The sequence below is a fragment of the Macaca fascicularis genome, chromosome 13 (assembly GCF_037993035.2).
Source record: "Macaca fascicularis isolate 582-1 chromosome 13, T2T-MFA8v1.1".
NCBI lineage: Eukaryota > Metazoa > Chordata > Mammalia > Primates > Cercopithecidae > Macaca > Macaca fascicularis.
The window spans coordinates 614,344-632,668 of NC_088387.1; the positions used below are offsets into that span (position 1 = coordinate 614,344).

An 18,325-nucleotide genomic window follows, 5' to 3' on the forward strand; every position below is an offset into this window, starting at 1 on the left:
TCTTGCAGTCATCATCGAGATGAGATGCTTATTAAACAGAAATGTTCTCCCCTGTAGAAAGCAGCACACATCAACACGCACTGATAACTGTCGCCAGCATTCCAGATCATCTTCCCTTCCATGGCCACAGTGCAGGGCAATAGACCACGCACACCTGCAGACCTACGGAAAGCGGGGTGACACGGCCGATTCTTGTAGCGAGCAGGCCAGGGTGCACTCAAACTGCGTCTCTTTCCAGAGGTCTGCCATGGAAAGTTACACATTTATTCCACGAGTTAATGGCACTGCACCGAACATTTCTGTAAGATTCTCTAAGCAAGCTTTTCCTTCTGCCTAAAATGTCCTGACACAAACTGAAAAAGCTCTTGGAGCTGCCAAAAACTTCAGTATCCCCTTAACTATTGTCATGCACATCCATGTGAAGAAACCACCAAACAGGCTTTGTGAGCGCAACATGGCTGTTCATTTCACCAGGGTGCAGGCGGGCTAAGTCCAAAGAGTCAGCGAAGAGAGGTAAGTGTTGGGCCGTTTTATAGGATTTGGATAGGTAAAGGAATATTACAGTCAAATGGGGGTTGTTCTCTGGCGGGCAGGAGTGGGGGTCACAAGGTGCTCAGTGGGGGAGCTTTTTGAGCCAGGATGAGCCTGGAAAAAGAATTTCACACACACACAAAAAAATCATCGCTTAAGGCAAGGACTGGCCATTTTCACTTATTTCTGGTAGAATGTTATCAGTTAAGTCCAGGCAGGGCATTTGCACTTTTGTGATTCTTCAGTTACTTCAGGCCATCTGGGCGTATATACGTGCAAGTCACAGGGGATGCGATGGCTTGGCTTGGGCTCAGACACCTGACAACTATAGTCTTTACTTTTAAGGTGTGGGGTAAGACCATATAATCCCCAACTAGGCTCCTGACGCTGTTTGTGGCATCCAGCAACAGCACGTTCCATTCCTGGATTACATTTGACTCAAGAGTCCACAGTGAGAACGATTTCTGGTGAATGAAACACCAGGCAGGAGGGTGATTCCGCTGGGCAGCTCTTCACACACAACCCAGGAGCTGAGGGGAGAGGAAGAGGCCCACGGGCGTCCACCGTGCTCATGCCCCCTTCGACTGCCCCCCACTCCTAGAGACCCGGACCCAAGGGAAATCTGACCTGAAAATGGGCAAAACCTCACTTTGGCAGGGGGACAGGGACTCGGGGCCACAACTTGACCTCAGAGCAACACAAGTGCAGACACAGCACCCCACGACACCCTCCCCACCCAAATTCAAGGAGGAAAACCAACGCCCCGCCCCCTTGTAGAAACCCCCAGCTGCTGGAGCAGACGCCTGACGGCGTGTGCAACCTCTCCTGTCCCACGTTCTGGGCTCAACACCTGTGCCTCAGCCCTGGCACTGCTCGCCACACCCACAGGTGTACCAGGAGGGGCAGGTCCTAAGGTCTCCACTGCACCAAAGCCTGCAAGGCAAAGGGGCAGCTCCCTCCAGCAGGAGTCCAGAAGCACACACTGCACCAGCGTCACAGCGTGAGAATTCTCCCCTCGGTCTCCGAGTCTCCAGTCTGTTGCCCGCCAGGTGTTCTGCCAAAGGCGAGGCCCAAGCTGGGCGGCACATTTGGTTCTCACTATTTCCTTTATCAAATCAATACTGCAAACATATCCAATTCATCCTGTCACTAAAAATGAAATAATCCGCCATCTCCATCACAGATGATGCAATCAGGTTTTCATTACTGGGTTTTTGTTTTGTTTTGTTTTTTGTGTTTTTCTATTTTGAGATGGAGTTTCTGCTCTGTCGCCCAGGGTGGAGTGCAGTGGTGCGATCTCGGCTCACTGCAACCTCTGCCTCCCGGGTACAAGTGATTCTCCTGCCTCAGCCTCCCAAGTAGCTGGGATTACAGGTGCCTGCCACCATGCCCGGCTAATTTTCATCTTTTCAGTACAGACGGGGTTTCACCATGTTGACCAGGCTGGTCTGGAACTCCTAACCTCAGGGGATCCACCTGCTTCCTCCTCTCAAAGTGCTGGAATTACAGGCATAAGCCACCACTCCCGACCATTACTGGTGTAATTTCTAAGCCACTCTCTCACACCCACTCCCTTTTTTTTTTTTTTTTTTTTTTAAAGAACCAGCTTTATGCCTATATTTTTTCCAAGAGAACCAGTTTCCCATTTGAAGTACAAATAAGACACCATGTTTAAAAACCAAAAATGTCCACTTGCACAGAAGTCTCCAAATACCCAGTCGATTTGAGCCTTGAGAATAAGATCAAGCTGTTGGCTGAATACAACTTCCCTTTCCATCTGTCTGCCTGTGAGTTAGACACAAGGACGAAGCCACGACCTAGGGACATAAAGGCAGGAACCACCAAGGTAGCCGAGACTCCAAATAAAAGCTGGAAGGACCAACACAAATGCACCACACCCTGCACGCACTCCTCTCCTTCCTTTTCAGAATTTCCAGAGGATGAAACAGGGACCTTCTCAGACATCCCACGGTGCAGGCGGCCAGAGGGGAAGGCGGTGGTAACCTGAATGAGGCGACCGGGAAATCACATTCCACAAACAGAAATTCTCCATGTGCTTTACATCCTCTGTCTCTGAACAACTATGCCAGTCTAACAGTGGCTAGAAAACCGCATTCAAGTGTCATTTCCCATTTCAAGCAAAGAAAACAGTGGTGGGGCATGAGGGAAAAACATAGCCATGTGTTCTGGGCTATTAAATAAGGTTTTTTCTGTTATAAACGTATAATTTTACATTCTCAGATTTCTGTATAATTGATATGCTTCCTAATTAGCAGACATAGCAATAAAAAGTGAATTCCAAGTGTAAGATCGGAGGAACCGTTCACATGGCTTCAGGTTCTGCTACTGTGTTTCAACTTAAGAAAATGGTTCTGTGTGTTGGTAACAAGGCCTGAGAGTCTGTGTGAGAGTCAGTGTGGCTGTAATCAGGGTTCGTGTTGGTTCCCTAGCAGAGGATGTTACACTGTTACATTATCTTCTACAAAATATCCTGAAAAAATGAAGGCTGAATAGACATACACACCCTCCCAAAACAATCCAAATGTCCACCGATATGAAAAACAGATGAATTACGGCTTCCATCGTGGAATATTCTTCAGCAATGAAAACCAACTATAGCCACAGGTGCCAACTAGGATAAAGAAAACCTTTTAAACACGCTTAAAGTGAACCGACTAGGCAGAATTCCTCGATTACAGGCATCTGCTCCAGAAGGGTACTGTTCTGAATCCTCTGATGTAGAATGATAGTTAGCAACCCTGTTTCGGGGCACATCTAGAAAAAAAGCAAAATAATGACTACACAATTTAAAATTCTTTGTAAATTATAACTATTACTATGAAAATTCTAAAAATGTGAAAATCTTCCCAGCTGTTATTGGACAAGATTCAAAATAAATACCCTGGCATTGCTTGCCACACCCACAGGTATGCCAAAATAAATGAAAATATAGCCCAAGTAAGTAGAATCGAAACCTGAAGATGTACGAGCCGTCCCTGCCTCGCTATCTATACATCGTGTAGAAATTTAAGAGCAGGTAGTGACACTGCAATGCAAGGCTCAAACCAACTGGGTATTTGGAAACTTCTATGCAAATTGGCATTTTTGATTTTTAAACACGGTGTTATTTGTACTTCAAACAGGTAACTTTTTGATTCCCTTGGAAAAAATATAGCCATAAACCTGGTCTTAAAAAAAAAAAAAATACGGGAGTGGGTATGAGAGAGAGTAGCTTAGAAATTTTAAAAGTATCAGCAGGGAGCAGTGGCTCATGCCTGTAATCCCAGCACTTTCAGAGACAGGCCCAAGGGGCCTTTGAGGACACCGGTCTCCTCTGCTGCCTTCCTGCTGGACTGACCCCCCATGACATTCACTGGGTTTCCACCCCTGTCTCATTTAACATCCCAAGGGTGGTCTTCATCCTCGTCTGGGGCTCAGCTCTGCCCCAATTTCCTAAATCTCTGCCTTCAGAGCCTGAAAACACCCACGCCCAGGGTCACCCTAAGTCCACGTTTACCCCAGAGAGTCCCAATTTTATGTTTTCCCAGCATCGCCTTAGTGATAATTTATCCTGTAAATTCCAACTGCCTTCACACCTCGCCCTTGCTGTCTCCCAGCAGACCCCACTCAGATGCACATGCCCCAGACCCCACACACAGGTCTGTACATGCTGCCCTGCTCTACCCATGTGGGGACCACCTCTCTTTCTTGAGGAATCAGCTGGCGATCATCTCCTTGTGGAGGGCTGCCCTGACTTCCAACTCTCTCCAGCAAAGGCAGAAGCCGTCCTCGGTACTTCCCCAAAACTCAGGCCAAGTATGAAGATGGCGCAGATGCTAGCTGTGCCTGGGATGCCATGGGCAGGGTCCCCAGATGCTCTGCACATGGCCCGGGGCAACGCCTGAACATAGCAAGTGCTGAAGAAACAAACCTGACGTGCGCTGACCTCTGATAGGGCCTCCTTCACCATCCACATCTGTCTTCCCTCTGGACAGTAAAATCGACAAGACACAGAGGGCTTGTCTCACTCATCTTCAAACTCCCAGGGTCACCCTGGTAGGTAAAGGGGACTCAAATGTCTTCTGAAGGAAGCAGCTGGTTAGCTGCCGAGTTAAAGGGCCTCTGAAATTCAGAGCTCTGCATAGGAGTCCAGCACACTTTATTATGAATGACTCCAACCACGGCAGAAGTGGCCGTGGAACCAGTGCTAACCAATTCAGGGTTTGTTCACTGTTTCTCAGTTCATTATCACAACGCATTCTCACAGAGCAGCGGCGCACAGATCCTCAGACGTCTACACAGAGTGGGACGATGGCGCCAAGTCACGTCAACGTCCTGTTGCAGACTGGGAGACACCGGTCAGACACGGACCCAGGCAGAGCACAGACCTCGCGTTAAATCGGCTCCGTGTAAACAGTACTCCCTGCCAGGCCCTTTCCTATCTGCACAGCTTCTACAAATTCAACTCTCGCACCTGACACCTAAGAATACTGCACACCCCCATGTGAATCCCCTGCTCACCTCCCAAAATGACCCGGCATGGCCGAGTACAAAACCTTTCAACATAAGGGAACTGGAGGGCATGTGGGGCTTTCTCGAGTCCCTGCTGCCTTCTGATGGGAAGACCCAATGCTTCACACCCCTAGTGAAGGGCGGGTCTCTTCGGCCCCCAGACTTTGACCTGGAGCTTAAATCAGTATTAACTAATTTCATTTTCCAAGACCAACTTCAAAGGCCTGCAAAGCCAGAGAAGGGAGAGGAGATGGAACACGTCCTCCCCTCAGACCTGCCGCAAGCACGAACTTCTCAGATGCGTCCCAAGGTGCACAGCGTGTCCGATGCCTGTTTCACATCCACCGACCTGCAGGTCTTCTATGTGGCATCAGCCTCCTGGGCACTGGGAACAAGAGGTATAATGGCAAGTCCCCTATGCAGCAAAGGTGAGGCAAAGGGACCCAACGCAATGGAACTGACCTTTTTCTGACAGTCTCAAAACAGAAGGAAAATACTGTACAGTCAACTCCCCCTCACGCAGGTTTATTTACCTGTGACTCAGAGGCCATGACAGAGAACTTCAGGTTCTTACCGATTCCTATTTTCCCCATCCAGGAAGCCTTTGTTTTTAATATCGTACGAACTTGCCATTTTGTAGGCCAAAACCAGCAAATATTGGCAGTTTCCTACGGTTCAACTGAATAAAATATGATCATGGCCTTTTGTGAAACCATGAAGAGAAGGTGGATATCTCAATATGTGTTTCCAGACTGGCTTTGTTCCTGAAGCGGTAACTCTGTTCACACAGGATTTTAGACACTGAAGAATAAACATCAATATCCCACCAAGAAAACCAAAGGAATGAAATAATTTTGCATCCACCTTGGAACCTTTTTAGGACAAGGCAGGACACAAACTTCTAAAAAGCTGCAATTGTCCCTCTGTATACACAGGGACATGGATTCCAGAACATGCCCGAGTTTACCCAAATCTACGTATCCACAGGACCCCACGGCCACCCTATGGAACCACATGTAGGAAACGTCGGCCCTCCACAAAGCCAGGTTTTTTCAGTAAGGGTTTGGTTGGAAAAAAAAATTAACATAAGTGATCCTTCGAAGCTCAAAACCCACGTTGTTCAGGGTCAGCTGCATTTATTACTTGTGTCATATCTGAGGCCTGAAAGCCATCATTCTCGATACCTTAATGTGACGGTTAACAAACTAACTGTTCTGATTAGAAAGAGGAAAAAGCTTATTTTTAAGCTGACAATGAGAGTTGAGGCGGCTACGGTGAACGGAGAACAGACCTAAGCATGCACCAAGGCTGGGGTGACTGCCTGTGCTCAGACCCACCAGGGCCTGTTCTTCCACCTCCCTCTGCTGAAAGGGATAACCTCCTTCTCCCCCACGACTAAAGGGCCTTTTTTAAATACTCACACGAGAAGTGCTATGAAAAGCTGAAAGGTCACAGATAACATTTTTAAAAATAAACATTAACATAAGCATTTAACAAGCCCATTATGATTTAAAGGAAAAAAAAACGGTATTAAGTTCCTGGGTGCAGGGGCTCATGGCCGTAATCCCAGCACTTTGGGTGGCCGAGGTGGGTGCATCACCTGAGATCAAGAGTTTAAGACCAGCCTGGCCAACATGGTGAAACCCTGTCTCTAATGAAAATACGAAAATTAGCCAGGCATGGTGGCAGACGCCTGTAACCCCAGTTACTTGGGAGGCTGAGGGAAGAGAATCACTTGAACCCGGGAGGGAGAGTTTGCAATGAGCCAAGATCGTGCCATTGCACTTCAGCCTGGGCGTTGAGTATGAAACTCCGTCCCAAAAAGAAAAAAAAAGTATAAAGTTTTCCTTCCAATGAACCTATCATTCAGCCACCGAGGTATCCTATAGCTACTTATTCAGCCATGAGATACACCACAGGAGACATAGGCGAACAGGACACAGTTCTTCCCTGAAAGAAGGCTGCACCCTCAACAGAAGGGAGGCACACACTCCAAATGGAATCGGCATAGGGAACAGATGCTGCTGCAGGTGGAACTGGCTGCACAGAGCTCCCGCTCAAGTGTCTGAGAAATAAGGAGCGGTTGGTGGCATCACCTTCCGTACCTGAGCTGGGCGGTGGGGAGCCTGTCACCACCACCACCACCACCACCACCACCACCCGGGACAAAGGCCCCCAGAACCACACAACGAACTTACAAACTCACCGAGGCGATGACCGAGCAACGTGCGTGGAGTGATGCGAACACGCAGACGTCAGGGCCACGCGCGGCATTGGTTTTATGCATCGACTTGAGCGTGCCCGGGGTGCCCAGATGGCTGGTTCTGCATTATTTCTGTGTGAGATGCATGTTTGCCTCTGGACTGAGTGGAGACCCATCCTCGCCGGCGTGGGGGGCACCACCCTATCCACCCAGGGCCCGAGTAAAACAGCAAGGCGGGGAAAACTGGGTTCACTCCACCTGTCTGGCTGATGGGCCAGTGACATCCGTCTTCTGCAGCCCGTGCTCCTGGGTTTCAGCTCCTCAGACCCGGGTGGAATCTGCACCCTCCCCTTCTCAAGTCTTCAAGCCACACCATCCCAGGACTCTAGCTTGCAGGCTGTGGGTCCTGTGGCTTCCTGGACTCTGTAGCCCCTGCAGCAAGCCTCGCCCTGGAGACACACGCACACCCGGCTGGCTGTCTCTGTGGAGATCCCTGACTAAAAGCCACCCCTGAAAGTGGTCTTCAGAGTTTCTTTCTAGCCCTAAGATCCCAGCGCCCCTCCTACAATTCTAGGTGGAAAGGTGAACGGAGACCAATGGACAGAGGTGCGTGCGACGACACGCCAGGCAACGGCACTGGGCAGGAGGGTACTAATGCTCACTAAGCAAAGAATGTTGCTTGCCACAAAAATGCGGACAGTAAAGACTTCTTCAAACAGAAATGAGTTTGTTTCATGATTTGCTCTTAATACATAAGAAATCATAAAAGTAGGCCTATTAACAATTACATAAGTCTTTAGAGGCCCTTGAACTACTTCTGTCCCTTTGTGTTTTTATACAAAATAAGCCTAAGGTTAAAGAGAATAACGTCACTGGCCACACTGGGGCCACATGAGGACACAGCTTATACCCCTGAGGTCCCTGGGTGCCCCGAGTCCTTCCCTTGCTATTTATGGAAATATGGGAGAAACCAGGAGGTCTGAGCGTGGACCTGGCCATGCTCCCGGAGGCCGAGGAAAGCACCCATCTGTCCAGTCTTCCCTCCACCCCGCGGTTCCCTCCTACCCAGACTCTTGGCCTGACGCGACTCATGCACTCAGCAGCGCCATCATTAAACGTTTAGCTTCGCATCACGAGGGCCTCCTCTGGCCTCCTCTGACCACTGCTGAACCTGCAGTCAGCACTAGTCTGCAGGACACGCGTGGACAAAGTTGATGGATCACGGCTTCCAATGAGGAAGGTGCAGGCAAGGAGTCGGAGAGCCGGGGATGGAGCAGCCCTCACCCAGGGAGGCGAAGGCCAGCAGCGGCCACCACCGAGGACCTCCCTTCCCACCCTGAGGGCAGCTGACCCAGGGAGGTGAAGGACGACACCGGCCACCACTGAGGGCCTCAAGGGCTCTCCCCACCCTGAAGGCGGCTGCGATCACATTTTCCCATCGCACCAAGAGACCCCTGTATTGAGCACAAACCTTTCCAACCTTCGAATCAATAAGGAATCACAACAGACATTCCCTCAATCCAAATGGCCAGCCCACAAAACAGACACGCAATCATACACATTTCCTGTGGGAAAATCAGTCAGTCCCTGGGGCCTCGCGCCAGGGGTAGGGGAGCATCATGGGGAGATGCCCCAGCCCCAGTCTGGCTCTTCTCTCTACAGCTCCTTTTCCCTTCTCTTCCCACCGCCCCTTCCCACCCCCTCCTAGCCTCAGAGGCTCCTTCCTCAAATTCTTTCCCCTTGATGAAGTCATTCATGCCCAAAATACAAGGCAAAGTCATGGGGGCTCAAGAGAAAATCCATACCGTGGCTCGCGTTTTAGATTCTCATAAGTTTGAGAATAACCAAGCAAGAATCTTTGGCATGTGAATGTGGTCTGAAGGCATCTGAGCACAATGCCCGGCACTTGCCCGGAGTGGATCATGGGTGTCTCGGACATCTTCGCAACTCTACACCAATTATTTTGAAACACACCAGCAGAATAGAACCATGTGAATAGCTGCTTCTCAGTTAAAAGTAGGAAAAGACTCCAAAAGCTGCCCTCAAGGAACATCCTTCCCATGAGGAGTTTTCTGCATCGGGCCCTTCAGGCACAGGCAAGGCCCCCGGGCGCAACTCCCTCATCCCTGCGTCATAAAGCAGCAAAGACGATGGGGAATAAAGCAAGTGAAGGAGTCAGTCCCGCACAAAACGGGCTCCAGAAGCCACAGCCACTCTCCCAGTGTGGGAGCCAAGTTCAGAGACCTGGAAACACCAGCATTCCCAGGGAGGAGGGCAGAACAATGCCATTTCCCCCTAGTTTAGGGAGACACCACCCCACGTCCTCTGGCCTTAATAGAAGAGAGACTTCACATAAATGATTTCAATGACTCCACCACACACAGAAAGTGGGCTAAGGGCTAACACACCCATATAAATGCCTGGCAAAAACACATTAAATGAACACACAGATAAGCAAGGTTCTCCTGTTATCCACCAAATATTCAGAAACAAATCCAGTAAGCAATCTCTTTGCAATCAAAAGACCAATTCAGAGGTGCAGATTAAAAATAAACATACAACTGAACCCTTAATATACCAAGAACCAAATTCCACGGAAGTGTTATCACATCACCACCTCCCAGCTGAAGGAAGCAGCACTGGCCACTGACCAGCTGTTCACTCGTGGATCAGTGAACGAAAGGCAGTGCTGTCCAGGACAACGATGAGATGTTAACCTGAAAAGGGCAAAATTGCAGAGGCTGGAGGGACCTTCCAGGTAACCCGGCCCCCTCGGTGGACAGAGGACCCCCGTGGGGCCACAGAGCCCAGAGCTCCAGTGTGTTCAGGGCAAGCACTCAACTGCAACCCTGATGATGTCCGAACGCCTTCTGCCCTTCTGTGTCTCTGCCCCACTAACAGGGAATCCGTGAATGCTAAGGAAATGTAACGCATTTTACAATACATGTAGATTTTTAGCAAATTAAAGATAAACAGTGACAAACTTTGAGAATTAACCAAAATATAGTTCAGTGAATGCCCAAACTCAAAGCTAGTCTCCAAGAGGTGATAAGCTGTGTGTGGTGGTTAACGCCTGTGAATCCCAGCAGTTGGGGAGGCTGAGGCAGGAGAATCACTTGAGCCTAGAACGTTGGGGTTGCAGTGAGCTGTCATTGTACTACTGCACCCAGCCTGAGAAACAGAGTGAGACTGTCAAAAACAAACAAACAAAAACAAATTAAAGGAGTTCAAATGAATTCGCCCATACCCTTTAAATTTTCAGTTGGGTACATGGGGTGATCTAGTTCCTTTTTCCCTTGCAATACATGAATAATCTAATAATTAAATATAATCTAACAATTACATGGGAAAATTTAATTATTTTCCCATTTCATTATTCCCTATCTCAAGGAAAAAGTTAAAAGTATTCCCTATTTCAGGGAAAAAGCTAAAAATCATTTTAAACCTTCCTTCCACAAAACAGTATACTCAGTCATCTCTATCTGCTTGATCATGTGGAATTCAGCTTCACATGTCTACAATACGGTTTTTGTTAAACAGCGTTTATGTAGACAGGCAAGAGAAAAACACTTGGTCTATGTAGAAGCAGCAGAAGACACATTTTAACAGAAAAGGGAGAAGATACCACCGTGTGAATCTGGAAATTCTGTTCTCATCTTGTCCACACACACAGAAAACACCCAAGCACGTGCCTAGTGTCCAGAAGAAGCATAGAAAGGACAGGGATCCCTCCAGTTGTTTAATGACCAACCCCACTTGTCACCGCCACATAACAAAATCCGCACGACAACTTCAGCACGTTTCATTCATGATTCCACGGAAATCAGGCTGAAGAACATATAGATGTTTTGCCCACATTTAAAAATCCAAGTGTGGGACTCATAGAAATAAAACACATTCTGGGTTCACTTAAGTTTTCCAAATTTTTACTTGGAGAAACCTATAAAGTTCTTGTCAGTTACATCCTTAAGTTTTTCCATAATTTTTCAATGCAAAGGTTGGGCAAGACTTGTAAAGAGGTACACACATACGGCCCGGCGAGGTGGCTCACACCTATAATCTCAGCACTTTGGGAGGCCGAGGTGGGCAGATCACGAGGTCAGGAAACCGAGACCATCCTGGCTAACACGGTGAAACCCTGTCTCTACTAAAAATACAAACAATTAGTCAGGCGTGGTGGCGGGTGCCTGTAGTCCCAGCTACTCGGGAGGCTGAGGCTGGAGAATGGCATGAACCCGGGAGGCGGAGCTTGCAGTGAGATCGCACCACGCACTCCAGCCTGGGTGACAGAGGGAAACTGTCTCAAAAACAACAAAGGAGGTACACACATACATGGCACGTTCTTCTCTCAAAGAGACGGGCCCTTTTTTAAGATTCCAGAAGTAAATGTGGTTGTCACCCTGCTTTTGAGAGGATGGGCTGTGTTTTAAGCATGAACACACTTTCCTCCATGCACCAAGGATGCACCATGGGGGCAGTGCTGCCGCCGCCTCCCCAGTCTCTGCTCAGGGTGGGACTATACACCGTTAACAGGCCAGGTGCTCAGAAGGAGGCTTCCAGGACTCGCTGTAGGCATTCATTAGCAGGGCAGGCAGTGCCTCGTGCTGGTGGGCATCCAGCAGTAAGGGGGTCTTGCACTTCACTCCCTGGACCCAGCCCCAGACAGAGGGGAAAGAGACACCTGTATCGTAACTCATGTGTATTTATAGATACACAGAGACTCTGAAGTGCAAGGTGCAGAACTAGAAGGAATCATGGAAATAAGAGGGAAGACATTTGGTTACGACTGGCAGAGCCACCTCAAGCCTCAGCACTTCCTGCCGGAGCCCTCACTGACCAGACTCCTCCAGGGTCACTGCCACTGCCTTGCCCAGCTCATGACAGGGCAGTGACAGTGACAGAACCTCAGAACAACCTCCCACTCCTTCCTCACCAGCCCAGGGGATGAGCTGTTCATGAGTGTCCCAAAGCCTGAATGTGGGAACACAGAGGTGACTGAGCAGAAAGGCGGACAGCCACAATGGCCGCGGGTGTGCAGATATTGCGGGGCACCCCAGCAGCCCTTTCCGTCTTAAAGAGGACTGCCACGGGTGTGCGGATGCTCCCGCGTGACCCAGCCGTCCTTTCCACCTTATAGGGGAATGGCCACTGGTGTGCGGATATTCCCGGGTGCCCCAGAGCCCTTTTCACCTTAAGGAGATTTTCACAGTCTCATATCAGTCTCCAAACTATTCAGTGAGGTTGGAGGAGTATCACTGTGGACCAACACCGATTGGCACCAAGTAAGGGCAATTTTATAACCATGTCTCAACCATGAAACAATCAGGTCTTTGGCCATCTGGTCTAAGCTTTTTCTGTAACAAAGTTGGATAATTAAGTTGAACTTTGGTTTTCCAAAGCTTGTTACAGAAACCACATCTTCCTAGGTGTGGCTCTGTGGTGTCACGTGCACACATCAGTAGCCAGGCTTGCCAAGACTCACGGCACGTTACATGTTCACCTGAGAAGGCTGCTCAATCACTGAGGGCTCTGGCGTGCTCTGAAATGAATTTGCCACTTCAGCCTACACTCTACTCCCTTGTTTGGTTAAAGAAACCCAAAAAGCAGAATTTGTTTTGGCCAATCGCCTGCTGACCCAACTGCAGAGGTTTTAATTAGAGTACTTTCATTGCATCATAGAAAGCAAAGTCGTATAGATCAACTCATTATTACCACTCCAAAGGTTTAGTAAATCTCCAGATACTCAGGCAAACATTTTAAGAAGCTACATTAAGGTTTACGATACTCAAAATTTAAAACTACATCCATGCTTCAAAAAACCACCATTCCCATTTTAGATGGCCAAATGCATATGAGAAAGAAAGAAACATGCTGAGCGCATTTTCTGGGTAATCTTATGGAGAAACTGCCACTTTAAAAATGGCTCTAGTTCCTGGCTCCAGATGGGTGTGGTGGGTTGCCTCACTCAATTTCAACTCCACCTGAAGCTGGGACACTAGAAATCCATTCCCAGACTCCAGGGCACCAGAATTCCCACTTCTGGAAACAGCCTGGAATGCAGACCTGTAGCAGAGAATTGTTTCCTGCCCACCCTAACCGTCCTCTGTGGAAGGCAACAGTCAGATACAAGTCCACCCCCCTAGGCACAACTGCACCACGAAGAACCATTTCAAGGTGGGAGGTGATTGATTAGTGGGAACAGGCAGTTTAGCTAATCACTTATAAGGCAGAGAAGGGGGGTTTGAAGGCCTGTGTCTGGCCTTGTCCTCGGTAAACGGTCATCCGCCAGTCAGCCTAAGCCACATGGGAAGGGGCTTCTTGCAGTAAAAGTGGGGGCGCCGTTGTGGGGAGGGGGAATGTCTTAACCACCACTGTTTTACAGGATCACAGGGCTCAGGAAATGTTCAGTATTATCACACACCAAGGTTTTTACAGTCTGAAGAAAACTACAGTCCTAAGGTATCAGTTCTCAAAGCCTTAAGTTCCTCCTGCTAAGATTCCTAGAGGGTCTCGACTTCTTGCACTGAACCCCAACTTGCACAGGCACCTGCGTCTTCCTCCTGCAGCACATGCAGATGAGAAGGCTGTGGCTCTGCTGCAGTAATGATGCCATGCAGCCCTAACACCACAGCAGAGCAATGGCTTTGGCCTGAATGTCCCCAAAACCTCATGCTGAAACCATCTCCGATGGGATACATTAAGAGGTGGGGCCTTTGGGAGGTCCTGCTCTCAGGACTGGGGTTGGTGTCCTTGTTGGGAGGCCTGGAGGAGCCCTCCTGCTCCTCCACCATGTGAGTCCCGATGAGACGCCTGCTGCCACGCATGACCCCGTGAGATGCTGCCGTCTGTAAGCCACAGGCCCTGGGACATCAGATGTGCAGGTGCCTTGACCTTGGACTGCCTTGACCTTGGACTTTCCAGCTTCCAGAGCTGTAAGCAATAAATGTCTCTTTACAAATCACCCAATCGACAGCAGCCGGACAGAGACACAGTAATGTTACAACTTGAGTGACTTTCTCAGTGGGCCAGAGGCCTCCCCATGAGCCACCACCGTAAAGCAAGAACTCCCTGGAGGATGGAAAGGGGTTCACAAGGAATTCTACCCAGCACCAGGGTGTCTCTCCTTTCTTGCAGGAAGACAGCTGAGCCATGGCAGGAAACTACAGGGTGGGTGGGGCTGGACAGTAATGTGTCACCTGCTCATCTAAGCCTCAGTCTCCTGCCTCTCATCACGACAGTGGGAGTAACAACCCCCTCACCTGAGCTGTTGAGCGAGGTAAGAGTGCTGGGTGATTAAAAATTGTTGGTTCCACAGAAATTAGGCAAAGAATCCATCCCATGTCTTATAAAACCAAACCAGCCCAGGAATTCCACATCACTACTAATTTGCATGGGAAAATGCTGGATTCTCCTAAGTTCTGGCATGTCATTTGTATTAATAAAGTTTGCAGAGTTTTCACATACTAAGTATATAAAACAGGAAAATAAATCATGCAATTTGGAGGCTGAAGCAGGAGAATCACTTGAGCACAGGCGGCGGAGGTTGCAGTGAGCCGAGGCCTCGCCACTGTACTCCAGACTGGGAGACAGAACGAGACTCCATCTCAAAAAAAAAAAAAAAAAAAAGACTTTGCTGCTTCATACCAGTAAAGTGGGCAGATTCTACACGCCAACTCTTATTCCAAGGTCGCCTAACACTGACTCAGGAACTCTGGCCCTGATGTGCTTGGAGTTTTAATCCTAACAGTGTTAAAGACCACTCCCCCAGGAGCTCTGAACAAGTACTCCAGGTACACGCTGAACAAGACCACACACTCTGACCGAAATCTAACTTCCGAGACCTAAACTACAGAACCACAGAAGACACTGCTTCTGTCCAACTTTGTGTTCTGCCATCGTTTGTGTCCATTATTTCCTACAAACCATCTCATTAGAATTTAGGGCACACAAAACGCCAATACAACGGGGTTACTTTTCAAAGGTTTGGAGGTGAAGAACAGATACAATGCATTAACTTCCTATTGCTGCTGCAACAAATTACCACAAATGCAAACCTTCTCTCAGCCCTGGAAGTCAGGAGTCCCAGGGCTGAAGTCAAGGGGTCAGTAGCTTGTATTCCTGCCTGGAGTCTCCCAATTCATAGAGGCCACCATGGAGCTTGGCTCACAGCCCCATACACCTCCTACCACTGCCCCGGCCTCAGCCCTGCATCCCTCCGGCCCCATGCCCCACCCTTGCCCTCAGCCCCACAGCCCTCTGGCCTCTATCTCATCCTCAGGTCTCCTCCTCTGAGATGGACGACTGGACCCTAGACGGAGGGATGAACATTCTGAACAGAATCAACGTAACTCAACATTTGAGTCAGAGAGGCCAAGCAATAAGACGTTCAAAAAAGCAACCAGAAAGTATGTACTGTGCCGGTAGTTCACAGCTGAGCGTGGCGTCATGAGTACGAGTGTGCGGCCACGCATACCAGGCCCAAGTTTAAGATCAAATATAAGGAGCTTTCCACTGTAGTATTTAACTAGATCTTATTACAAAATAGCCTCCTGATTGCAGTTTTTATCCAAAAAGTTCTCTGTAATTAAGGAAATTAATTTTCCCCTAAAAGACATTTCTCTATTTATCATCCCATATAAACTAAATGGGCATATTAAAGAAAAAAGACAAATGTTTGATTTAGGGGGTTTGCCTACGACTTGGATAAGCATGATTTTCTTCTCTGGCCAAGCAGGGAGCAGCTGGACCAGACTGGAGGGAAGGAAGAACAAATTTCCACTCTGACCTCAGTTGGGCACCAGAGTCTTCCCTGTCAGATGTGGGTGTGGGGCTTCCCACACACCAGTCTCTGATGAAACTCAGCCCAAGGGTATGGGAAAAGGCCATCTACTTCTGAAAAATTTATAAAGTGCAGACACGTCAAAAGCTTCAGAAGACTGTAAAGCGCCAAGGAGACCACTACACCCTTGGAGTTTACAGAAAATGGTCAGCATCACACGTGCCTGAGGTCCAGGGTCAGCTCCCGGCTGCCGCGACACCGTGAACGCAGCCCTGGCTTCCCCTCTGATGCAGAGAGCTGGTCACTCTGCTGGCAGCACTTAGAGCTCCGAACATTCTAGATGAAAGCAACGTGTTCCTTTTAAAATGTGGAACTGGGGCAGCGCAACTGAAGCTCTACGACTATGTCAACTGCTGGGTTTCAGGGTAGCATTAGGAAATCGTGAGAATCCAAATCTCAATTTCATACAGATTCCAGATTCACTGCAGGTTCCAGAATTTCCTGAAACATTCTTCCAATTTATCACTCAGGATTCCCTTGCCAAAGCTAATAAAGTCTACATTCCTTACGGAAAACCCACCTTAAGCACCACCACAAATAAGATCAACTGACGCCTGCCCTTTGCACCAAACCTATAAACTGTAACTCACACAAGACTGTGCTGGAGGCAGCTCTCAGCTGAAGCCGAATCCGTGAGACTTCATTATCCCCATTTTGGATCAAGTGTGAAGACTGTCAGCAAACCAGGGCCCCAGTGTGAAGCAGAGAACAGATCCTCTGATGCCTGCCTGAACATTTCCTTCCCACCTCTGGCTTGCATATTGGACACCCTCAGAGCTACTGAGTCACCCACAATTGCAGGTCATTTATCCAGCCACCAGGATAACATAATTATGCGATAAAAATGCCTTCTCAGGGCTTTGTCCTATGCAACAAGGCAGCTCAGAAGGCTAGGTAAGCCCAAGAAAGGGGGAAGCGTCCTCCAAATAGACAAAGACCAAGGAAAACCATGCAGAAACTCTTTCAAGAGAGAGCAGAGACAGAGCCTGCTGTAGCCCTTCAGGCCCTGCTGGCTGCAGCCCTGCGTTAGGTGGCACCATTTCCACGGATGCATCCTGCTGGGCCCATTTGAAAGGTCCCGCTTGCGAGACACTCACCCCCACTTCCAGCTCCTGCAAGACCCGCTGCAGCCCCACTCCATCCTGGGGACCGACTGTGCAAGTCTTCCTGGCAAGACCCCTCAGAGCCTGCTCAGTGTCTGAGACTGGGAAGCACCAACGATCCAGAAAGGCACAATCCCGTTCTCCTCGTGCTGCTTTCTGGGTTCCAAGTTGTCTTAAGAACCAGTCCTGCATAAACCCCTGGATGGGGAGCCAGCCACAGCTCAGCAGCACCCAGCTCATGTGCTCCACTCACCCCACAGAGGACCACGGAGGACCCAGCATGCTCTGTCCGCGAGGCAAGACACCAGAAACAGCCACAGTTCAGGGTTCTGCCACCCGCCCCCTGCCGTCATTACCTCCTGGGATCTGAATTCTCATTGGTTGGGTAGGTGATCCCACAGCTCCGCTGCCCTAATTACCTGCTGTGATCTGAAATTGCATTGGTTGGAAAGGGGATCTCACTGCTCAAGCACTCCCTGCTGCCTCCTTGCAAACAACATAAAAAAATCCAAAACCCCTCGTAAAGAACATTTACTATAACCTCAAAACAAGACCCATCACGAGACCAGGGAAGATACACACGCACATCTGACAGCCGGTGGGCGTCAGTGACCGATGCCACGGCTTCCGTGTGGCGTGTGAAGCGGGAGGCCTGTCACAGTGACTCAGGCTGGGGTCTGAATAGGGGTCTTCCAAGCAACTAGGCAACCAGGACGCACACCCCAAAACCCAAGTCCCCGCACTCATGTACCTGGCAGAAATGCTGCGTGGCCATCGACACCAGTTGTGAACCAAGACCGATCTGTGTCCTGTGGCCCTCACAACGTCCGTACATGCCTGGGCCCAGCACAGGCACGCAGGGCACCCTGCTCGCCTCCAGTGGGGTTCTCTCCTGCCAAGGGGGATGGCCCTGAAGTCCGTTGAGATTTCCAAAGCTCTACAAAGTCGTGCTTCCTCCTGCTTGTTCAGAAAGCCTAAAGCCCTGAAGACACCAGTGAGAATTGACCTAGCCTCTTAAGGCAGCTCAAACACCTAAACACAGGAACGCTGGACCTCTCTGCCCTCGAGAGCAGCCGATAACACACTGGGCTAAGCAGAAGGCACAGATGTCACATCCAGAAGCCAGTGGAGCTCAAG

The 18,325-nt window shown here is 49.2% G+C and overlaps 1 protein-coding gene across 10 annotated transcripts in view; it reads right to left on the reverse strand.

Annotated features, from left to right (window-relative positions):
• LOC135966743 (disco-interacting protein 2 homolog C-like) overlaps window positions 1-18,226 on the reverse strand; it is a 208,699-nt gene extending 190,473 nt beyond the window's left edge. For 6 of the 10 annotated variants that reach the window (XM_065526564.2, XM_065526563.2, XM_065526561.2 and 3 more), the window contains exon 1: window positions 17,940-18,226. In XM_065526564.2, coding sequence (XP_065382636.1) covers window positions 17,940-18,023 — 84 coding nt within the window. In that variant the 5' untranslated portion in view covers window positions 18,024-18,226. Of the gene's footprint in view, window positions 1-16,675; window positions 16,837-17,939 lie in introns of those variants that run through there. The other 4 variants (XR_012421839.1, XR_012421835.1, XR_012421840.1 and 1 more) reach the window with 1 other exon arrangement.
• Window positions 18,227-18,325: the final 99 nt, after the last annotated feature.